General features: G+C 58.4%; 1 protein-coding gene across 2 annotated transcripts; it reads right to left on the bottom strand.

Moving 5' to 3' along the window:
- Positions 1-445: 445 nt before the first annotated feature.
- Positions 446-8,032, bottom strand: GMFG (glia maturation factor gamma). Of its 2 annotated transcripts, none has more exons than XM_054010280.1 (7): positions 7,910-8,032; positions 6,020-6,116; positions 5,614-5,663; positions 2,295-2,344; positions 1,630-1,712; positions 1,096-1,169; positions 446-622 (listed from the first exon to the last, which is right to left on the bottom strand). In XM_054010280.1, exons 1-7 carry the CDS (start codon positions 8,030-8,032, stop codon positions 551-553), a joined length of 549 nt encoding a protein of 182 aa, XP_053866255.1. In that variant the 3' UTR covers positions 446-550. The 2 variants fall into 2 exon arrangements, with proteins under 2 accessions (XP_053866255.1, XP_053866256.1); XM_054010281.1 differs by having other exon boundaries at positions 7,828-7,917.
- Positions 8,033-10,086: the final 2,054 nt, after the last annotated feature.

Below are 10,086 nucleotides of genomic sequence, written 5' to 3'. Positions count from 1 at the left end.
TGGAGAATGGGGGTATCCCCCAGAGTACAGTATCCCCCCCCACCCGCCCAGCCCAGCCCTGGAGGGACCCTCCCCAGGGACAAGAAGGGGGGGGGGATTCACGCTCACCTCCGATTTCCCATCTCAGCCAACATGAAATAGAGTCTGGGGCCTGGCAATGGGGTGGGGCCGGGGGAGGCAGGAAGGGATGAGCGGGGTGGGCCCCGAGGGCTCGCCCTACAGCTCCGCACAGGGAGGGGGCTTCTCTGCTAGGTCCAGGCCATGGGGGTGGGGGCTCAGAACTGAGAGCAGGCAAGGGGGGGCAGCGTTAGACCCCCAGCAAGGACAGAGCCAGGCAGTAATGGGGGGGAGGGGCAGACCCAGGCAACTCTGGGGGTGGCAGGGTTACCCCCCCCCAAGCAGGGACAGACCTCAGACATGGACCAGACATGGGGTTGGAGTCCAAGTGGTTTATTTGCTTCCCTGACAGTGGCTGGACAGGGTGGGGGTCCCAGGCCAGGTGGAGTCGGGGGGATCTCGGAGCCGGCCGTTGGGGGGATCTCTCCACCTCCTAGCGGAAGAAGGCCAGCCGTTCCCGCAGCCACTCCTCGGTCAGGTCCTCCGTGGTCCGGATCTCGAACACCTGGGGGGCGGGGGGAGAGGTGGATGGAGCTGGGGTGGGCATTAATGTGGGGTCCTCCAGAGAGGAGCCTCGATTCGGGGGCGTGGATGCTGAATGGGGGGGTACCGATCCCATCTCTAGGGGCTGGGGGATCCCAGCTATGGGGCAATGCAGGGATTGTCCTGGCTAGATCCCAGGTATGAGGGCAGGTCCCTGCTAGATGGGTGGGAGGCCCGGGTGGCGAAGAAGCAATAAGACCGCATGCTATAGGGCAGCCCCCCAGCCCTGGGATGAGGCAGAGCAGGGTGTAGGGGAGGGGAGAGCGACAGCCCCTTCCACCATGGGCCAGTGGGGAGGGGCAGAGGTAACACCCCCTCCCCCCAGCATGGGTATGTGACTGGCAGCTTGGGTGAGGAATCTATGGGGAGCAGGGGTCCCTGGGCTGCCAGCGTTGCCCATGGGAGGAGCTCGAAGGGGCGGCACTGCCCTGGTACCTTGGTGAGCTCGGCTGCCTGCACCAGCCTGTTCTTGCTCCCAGCATACATCATCTGCTGCTCCGGCTTGCACCCTGCCCCGTGGGGAGAGACAGAGATAGAACCCAGGAGTCCTGGTGCCCAGCTCTAACCTCTAGACCCCCTCCCCCTCCCAGGGCTGGGATAGAACCCAGGAGTCCTGGCTCCCGTCCCCGCCCGAACCACTAGACCCCACTCCCCTCCCAGAGCTAGGGAGAGAACCCAGGAGTCCTGACTCCCAGCCCTGCCCCGCTCTAACCACTAGACCCCACTCCCCTCCCAGAGCTAGGGATAGAACCCAGGAGTCCTGACTCCCAGCCCTGCCCCGCTCTAACCACTAGACCCCACTCCCCTCCCAGAGCTAGGGATAGAACCCAGGAGTCCTGACTCCCAGCCCTGCCCCGCTCTAACCACTAGACCCCACTCCCCTCCCAGAGCCGGGGAGAGAACCCAGGAGTCCTGGCTCCCAGTCCCGCCCCCCTCTAACAACTGGACCCCGCTCCCCCTGGTTCTCACCGACTGGGCTGGAGAAGATGAAGCAGAGCGGGTAGGAGATGCGCCCGTCATCATGGACGTATTTGTAACTGTACACCACAAATGTAGCCCCAGTCAAGGATGCAGCTGCTTCTCGGCTGAGCTGGGCCACCCTGAAACGCTCCTGTCTCTATCCTTCTCCGTCTCACCACCCTCCTGGCCGCTTCTGCCCCCCAGTACCCGCTCTGGGCTGCCCCCACCCATGTCAGCCCCGCCAGCCGTCAGAGACATTGGGGTCTCCCAGGACCCCAGCCCAAAGCCCGGAGCTCTGGTGCTCCCACCCAGCCTCCCACCGCGCTGCAGAGCCACGAGCAGGGGGGTTGTGGGGTGCACCCCCCCACAAAAGGGACTCGTTTTCCTCTCCCTCTCTGTGCTGCCCCCTGATGCTCTGATCTCCTGGCTACTCCCTGTAGCCCCCTCTGATCTCAAATCTGCTCCAAGCTGGGGACAAGGGACCCTTTTCCCTGCCCACAGCCCCGGTACCCATCCTCTCCCGGGGGGCAAGGATGTTCCCAGAGGACACCCACACACACACACACCTACATGCATCCCGCATGCATACTCCTGGCCTCCTGCCACCATGTGCAATGCCCGCGCTCTGCCAGGTGGCTCGGATGCCCCCTCCCCGCCCCACGGCAGAAGGATATCGGGGCTGGCGCTCCGGCAGCTCGCTCTTCAGCTCCTCCGGAGAGATGTCCTGTGGGAGAAATGCCAAAGGCTGCATCAACTAAGGGGGGTGGCAGGGTGGGGAAGAGGACAAGGAGCCTCCCCGTCACCCACCATTGTACAGATGGGGAAACTGAGGCGCAGAACAGGGCAGAGACTTGATCTAGGTCGCCCAGCAAGTCAGTGGCAGAGCCAGATGTGGAACCCAGGAGTTCTGACTCCCTGCCCTGCCTGGCAAAGTGGTTAGAACAGAGCAGGTCCTGGGAGCCAGAACTCCTGGGTTCTTTCCTCTGATCTGGGAGGGGAGGGGAGTCTAGTCGGTCACAGCATGGGGGGCTGGGAATCAGGACTCCTGGGTTCCACACTCAGCTCTGGGAGGAGAGTAGGGGCTAGCAGTTAGAGCAGGGAGGGCTGGGAATCAGGACTCCTGGGTTCTCTCCCTAGCTGGGCGGCGGTAGGAGGGCTGGCCCTGTGGAAGGGCAGGAAGGGCCACTCCGCACACAGGCCAGCAAGAGCGGAGGGTCTGGGCACGGAGAACAGCAGGGAGCTGGGTGCTGCTCCCCCAGAGACACCCCAAGATCCAGGTTCAACAGCTGAGCCCATCGCCGGCACTGGAAGAGACATCAGGGCCATTGTTCTTTCCTTTGCAGCTGCCCCTCGAGCAGGGCCCCAGGTCGCTCCATGCCCCGGGATTAGTCTACAATCGAATCTCCTCCGAGCCCAGCCAAGGGGCACCGGGTGCCTGGTACAAGCCCGCTCAAAGCTTGAGGGAAACGGAGCCACGGTCCCGCCTCATAACCCTTCAGGATCAAAGCTCTTTGGGCACCTAACTCCCCTTGGTCTCTGTGGAAGTTAGGAGCCCAAATACCTTTGTGGATCTGGGCCAAACAGCCGGCTGGGGCCGCATGGGTCCAGTCCTGCCAGCAACCCTGTCTATTTGAAATATGAGCTGCTAAGTCCAATTAGAGTCTCTTCGCTCATGTAAGAAATCCCGTCTGTCTTTATTAGGGTCTGTTAACGTCACGCTGGGGGTCTGGCTCACTAGTGGGGCTTTTCTGAACCTCTGGATTCCAGCACCGCTCGCCACTGCTTGAGCTAGGTGGACAGATGGGGGGGCTCTCTCCTGGGAAGCCGTGACTCTGGAAAAGATCCGGGGGGTGTGGTGGAGAATCAGCGGAACAGGAGTTCCCAGTGCGACGCTGGGTCCGAAAGAGCTAATGCGATCCTGGATGTATAAATGGGAATCTCACATAGGAGCAGAGAGGTTATCTCCCCTCTGTGTTTGGCCCTGGTGCGACCGCTGCTGGGATCCAGGGTCCAGTTCTGGTGCCCACCATTCAAGGAGGATGTTGATAAATTGGAGAGGGGTCAGAGGATTAGAAAACCTGCCTTATAGTGAAAGACACAAAGAACTCAATTTATTTAGCTTAACAAAGAGACGGTGAAGGGGTAACTGGATCCCAGGCTGTCCGTATCTCCATGGGGAACAAATATTGAATAACGGACTCTTCAATCTAGCAGACAAAGGTCTAACACGACCCAATGGCTAGAAAATGAAGCTAGACAAATTCCGACTGGAAATAAGGCATAAATTTGTAACAGGGAAGGTCAATAACTGCTGGAATATCTCACCAAGGGACGGGGCGGATTCTCCATCACAGACCATTTTTAAATCAAGACAGGCGGTTTTCCTTAAAGCTTGGCTCTAGGAATTATTCGGGGGCAGGTCTCAGGCCTGTGTTATCCAGGGGGTCAGACTGGATGATCACAATGGTTCCTTCTGGCCTTGGAATCTCTGAATAAAGAATTTACTCCACTAAGCGGCGGCAGTAGTAAGTTGCTACCTTCTATATAGACCAGCCCCCCGAGGGGAGAAGAATGGGTCATATAGACAGTGAACCCGATTTGAAACCAATGGGAGAAACTGGTAGCAAGAGGCAGTGCGGTCCAATGGGCAGGGTGCTGGGACGCAGGCCACCAGGCTTTTGTTCCTTGCCTTGGGTGAGTCATGGTCCTGCTCTGTGCCTCAGTTTCCCCTTCTGTGGGGCTAAAGATATTGCCCCCACAGGTGTAAAGTGACCCTCATTCCCCTCTCACCAGAGACAGCGAGCGCTTTGGGGACTGGACTTTCTATGTGTTTCTTACATACAACACCCAGATAATGGGGCCCATGCAGTTGGTTCTGGGTCAGTCCTAATTCCCGGGGTGGGATCTAACTCAGGCCCCGTAGTTTCCACCGTGCGTTTGGCCTCAGCGCTGCAGCAATCCCTTGTTCCAGTGCAGCGAGCCGGAAACTGTGTGGCAGCTTCATTCAGGTTGTAAAAACCGCAGGCTCGGATCGAATTAAGTATGAAACCGACTGGTGCGAGCCGTGGCGCCTCCCCGGGGCTATTTCATTCGATGGTAAATTCAATGTATTTTCCTCCGGCCCACGTTGGTTCTCGACGCGCTGCCAGAACGTCGCATGCAGCGGGCCGGGGAACGCAGAACGCAAACAACTGTTTGGAAGGAGAGTGGGGTTCCTTTCGGGGCCACGTGCCTCCCCCCAAGGACCCGGCACTCAACCTTAGAGGGCGAGATGCAGAGAGAGGGACAGTGTGTGTGTGTGTGTGAGTGTGTGTGTGTGTGTGTGTGTGTGCTTCCCCCTTCTGGAGCAATGGGCACCTGCTCTCTTTGTGTGTGTGTGTCCTTGTCCCTGCTGGAAGGGATGAGGCCTGCTCTGTGTGTGTCTGCTGCCCCCTGCTGGAGCAATTGTCACCTGCTCTGTATGTGTCCCTGCTGGAGGGATGGGGACGTGTGTGTGTGCATGCACTGCCCCCTGCTGGAGCAATTGTCACCTGCTCTGTATGTGTCCCTGCTGGAGGGATGGGGACGTGTGTGTGCATGCACTGCCCCCTGCTGGAGCAATTGTCACCTGCTCTTTATGTGTCCCTGCTGGAGGGGTGGGAACGTGTGTGTGTGTGTGTGTGTGTGTGTGTGCATGCACTGCCCCCTGCTGGAGCAATTGACACTTGCTTTGTGTGTGCGCAAGCGCCTGAGAACACTGCCCCCTAGTGGAGACAATCAGACTGCTACCTCTGCACCTCATAGCCCCCTACAGTGCTTATAAGGTTGCTTCTCTAGCCCCAGTGGCAGGGGGCTGGGCTTTCGAAGCAAGAGGAGCTGGGTTCTAGCCCCGCCTATGCCGTGGGAGCCCTGTGGCATCGGGGAGGAGTTAGGCACGAGTCTGCTGCCTGCGGGGCCTTTAACCGAACTGGGCTTTCCAAAGGTCGCTGGAAGAAAGGAGTGAAAGGTCCCCACCTGGAATTCCTCCTCCAGCACCACCAGCTGCCGCTCCTTGTCAATCTTCACTGGGGGGAGAGACAGAGCCAGGGTCACGATCTGCACATGGGCCACCTCCGCCAGCAGGTACCGGAGCAGCGCTGCCTTCCCCTGGGGGACACTGAACGACCCCCCAGCCAGCGCTCGGGCCCTGCTCCCCACAGCGCCCCCTGCTGGGACTGGAGTAGCCAGGGGCTCCCCGCACAGCCAGCACCCCTGCCCTGCTCTCCACAGCGCCCCCTGCTGGGAGAAACTGGCCCCAGCGGCTGTCCGCGGCACAGGCAGGGTGGAAGAGCCGCCAAGGCGCGTGCCGGTGGGGGTCAGGGAGGCGGAGAAGGGCCGGGGATGGTGCCCATGGGGAGGGAGCCGGCCCGGGGACACTCACTGAGGATGGCCGCGTTGTTGGTTTCCTTCCGGAAGCGGAATTTCCTCAGCTTCTCCGTGAGCGCGGGGTCCACGTCGCACACGACCAGGGAGTCCGACTGCAGAGAGACCGGCCATGAGAGGGGGCAGGGGCTGGGGCAGCCTCCCTGCGGGACCCCCAACCTGGAGGGGAGGGGAGCTGCCGCCCACAGCCAGCGTTCCCGCCAGCGTTCCCGCCCTGCACCCCACAGCGCCCCCTGCTGGCAGAGACTGGGAGCTCTGCCGCAGAGCCAGAGTTCCCGCCCCACTCCCCACAGCGCTCCCTGCTGGGACAGGCTAGGGCTGGAGTAGCCGGGGTTGTTTCCAAGGAAACAGCCTCCTTCTGCCCATGGTGAAGACTACACCGCTCTGGCCGAGCCCTGCCCAGCTGTAGGGGACACGCCATGCCTGGGGGATGGGGAAGGGAGAGTGCACACGCATGTAGGTCACTGCCCTCTTGTTGTGGGGAAGGGAGGGGCAGCCATCGTGGGTGTGGGCCCAAAATGTTTCATGGTCTGTTCAGCTGTGGGTTGTGCATGGGAGAGACTCACCGGCTGAGACGTGCACACACGCACACCTCCCCGCACACACACACACATACATGTTCAATCTCACACATGTCATTTTGCTGGCACACCCAGTGTCACACGTACACACCCATTCCCATTGTCACACCCACACAGAGACACACCCAGTGTCACACACACACACACTTCGCCTCACAAACACCAACCCACCCATTGTCACATAGATACAGATGCCCACCCCTTGTCACACACACCCATTGTCACACCCACAGCCATTGCCACACACACCCATTGTCACACACACCTGTTGTCACACCCACACACTCTCATTGTCACACACAGACATTGTCACACACTCATTGTTACACAAACACATTGTCACACACACAGAGACTCACACCCATTGTCACACACACACATTGTCACACACACATTTCACACACAGAGACTCACACACAGACATTGTCACACACTCATTGTTACACAAACACATTGTCACACACACTTACACTCACACATCCATTGTCACACACACACACATATTGTCACACACAGACTCACTCCCATTGTCATACACCCACCCATTGTCACACACACACATTATCACACACACAGAGATTCACACCTATTGTCACACACAGACTCATTGTCACACACACACATTCACACCCATTGTCACACACAGTCTCACACCCACATAGCGGGGTGGGGATGGGGATGGGTTGATACACAGATGGCAGATGAAGAAACTCTCCTGTACCTAGCCACTTTTCCGGACCGCCTTTGACACCAGGGTCTCGGGGGGGGGGGGGCGCCCGGTACAACCAGGCAAATACTGGCACCGTATCTCCCGCCTCCCCCAGAGGGGTCTGGTGAGCAGTTCCCACTATCCACAGGCTGCAGCCAGGCTCTCCAGGGCGCAGGCACCTTTTCTGGGCCTCCCACCCACCACCATTGCTGGTGCCGCTCGGAGCCACCGCTGAAATCTCGGAGCTTGCAAACCCCTCTTGCTGCAGGGCGCGGGGCCCAGAGCTGCCATCCACGGGCACATGGCCTCCTGCCTCCCCACCCCAGCCAGGCTGGGGCCCTCGGAGCGAAAGACTCAATTCCAACACGCCCCGAATCCTGGATCCCAGCTTTGCAGGGGAGCTGGGGGGGGTGGGGACATGCAACACCTGCTCCATAAGGAACCCTCCTGCCTCCAATGCGCCCCCCACCACCGCCCTTCCTGACCCCCTCGCCGTGAAGCAATGCTCGGTCTGACCATTGTGCCGCGGTCTCTGCCCTCCCAGCGCTGGGCGGCCTGACTCTCGGCTTTCCTCGCTGCAAGCTAGGCTGGCGCTGACCTTGTGACAGGATGCTCGGAGCGCAGTTCCTCCGGTCGGGGACACTTTGACAGCACTGATCTGCTGGGGGAAGAGGGGGAAGTGTGGGGGTGGGGGAGGGGAGGGAAGGGCAGGTATGGTCATGTGTGCAAAGAGGAAGGGGTTTGCCTTCTAGGGGCCACAAGGGGAAGGGAACGGTGACGGGGGTGCGGACTGGGAAGTAAAAGGGCAGAAGTGGCCGGGCAAAGCCCCAGGGTGCTCATAGATCACCCAGTGTGCCACCACATCCTGTTTTGGATGAGCTGAACCAACGGCCACCTGCCTCCCGCCACCACCACTCCCCGCCAGCTTCACGCCACATGCACACAGGTCACACAGCTTCCACCGCGCCCTGCGCCTTGCACGCACCTTTACATCAGGGCGACGTGGTCAATCAACCACCGACAGACTGCGATCAGGGCCCCGTCGTGCCAGGCGCTGCACAGACCTCCACCGAGATCAGGGCCCTGTTGTGCCAGGGCTGCCCAGACCCCGACTGAGATGAGGGCCCCATCGTATCAGGCGCTGCACAGACCCCGACCAAGATCTGGGCCCTGATGTGCCGAGCACTGCACAGACCCCGACCGAGATCAGGGCCCTGTTGTGCCAGGCGCTGCACAGACACAGAGCAAGAGATCAGGCTTAAAGAGCTGCCAGTCTAAATAGACAAAACAAGGAGTGGGGAGAGGAAGGGGGGGGGAACTGAGGCACACAGACACCAAGGGCTGTAGATCTGCAAGGACTCAGCACTCACATTTGGGGCTGGATGTGCTAAGGAGCTGACATTTTCCGGCTGTCCATATGCTTACGCTTAGATTGTAAACGGTGTGGGGCAGGAACTGTCTTTTTGCTATAGGTGGGTACAGCCCAGGCCTGTAGGCGTTACAATTAATTAGTTAATTAAAGCTGAATAAAAATAAGTAATTATTGCACATACATGCCAAACCACTGCTACAGTGCCTCATGGGAATTGTAGTTCAGTTATCTCATATTTGCATTCTCTTCTGTGGGCTGGGCTGCCCAGATGGACTACGTCTCCCATGATGCACCGCAGCCACTGGCCTGCCATGATGCCCCCGCCCTCCATGAGGAGGCTGTGGTGCATCATGGGAGATGTAGTCCGATCAGGGACACTAGGCTATAGTGGAGAAGCAGCGCCATGAGGTGCCGGTTTTCAATTTTTCACCCGAAAAAGTGTTTTTCCCCCAAAATCCCAGCATTCATTTTATTTAAAATCTCAGGATTTTTAAGACAATCTTGTGATTTTTTGGAGGGTGTGGGAGGGATGGCTCATCATTTTGGAACCCTTAGGGGTTGGCAAAGCTTTAGCTTGGAGACCTACACCCCGTTCAGCCACTGGCTTGCTGGGTGACCTCGGGCATGTCACGGCCTCACTCCGTGCCTCAGTTTCCCCATCCGTAAAGTGCTTTGAGATCTATGGCTGAAAAGACCATCGATAACATCGAAGGATTATTATTATTAAGTGAGTTTTGATGTTCTGTCTCATATCCCCAGCTCCTGGAGTCATGGGAGGCCGTGAGAATCTGAGTTTTCTTTTTAAAAAAAGAAGAAAACATTAAGGGCTTGTCTACCAGCAGAAGTCTACCAGTGTAATTATAAAGCTATAGCTAATGTGGTATAACACCCTGTGTGGATGCACCCTCTGGAGATTTTGGGGCTCGCCAACTCCAGGGGGGGGCCGAGCTGGTGTGTGTACGTTAGCTCTGTAATTCCTGGGTTTAGACATTTACGTTTGAAATTAATGTAGATCGGCATTTCCTGGAGAGGTTTGAGTTTTGCTGAACTCGGTGTTCTGGATGGTCCGAGATGACTCCAGGCAGCCTTCCCTCTGTGTTAACAATCAGTTATTTTGTCAGGGATTTTAGTTGAGCTTCAGCCACCTCCAAAGAGACATAAGCTAAACTGGGGGGAAAGGCCGAAAGCACGCGCCACTCCGGGGGGACTGACACCGCCACAGCTCTCGGGATTTAGTGGTCAAATTCCTCACTGACGCTAGCTGTAAGTGTCTAGGCCTCATGGTCGCAGGGAAAAGCTTGGACATGTGACACCCCCACCCCCCCAGGCTCGAGGACAGAGGAAGGCCAGATGTTGATTTATTTATTTATTTCACAAACACTCCGGATTTTGACGCCAATCTT

This window comes from Malaclemys terrapin, chromosome 20 (genome assembly GCF_027887155.1).
Source record: "Malaclemys terrapin pileata isolate rMalTer1 chromosome 20, rMalTer1.hap1, whole genome shotgun sequence".
NCBI lineage: Eukaryota > Metazoa > Chordata > Testudines > Emydidae > Malaclemys > Malaclemys terrapin.
Note: the sequence above shows the minus strand (reverse complement) of the source record. Positions and strands in the feature narration are given on the sequence as shown.

Coding starts and splice junctions, on each gene's coding strand:
- GMFG (XM_054010280.1), bottom strand. CDS start 8,032: ATGACCATACCTGCCCTTCCCTCCCCTCCCCCACCCCCACACTTCCCC. Junction 6,117..7,909: donor TCCGAGCATCCTGTCACAAG/GTCAGCGCCAGC, acceptor GTCTCTCTGCAG/TCGGACTCCCTGGTCGTGTG. Junction 1,170..1,629: donor CATCTTCTCCAGCCCAGTCG/GTGAGAACCAGG, acceptor CCCACGGGGCAG/GGTGCAAGCCGGAGCAGCAG.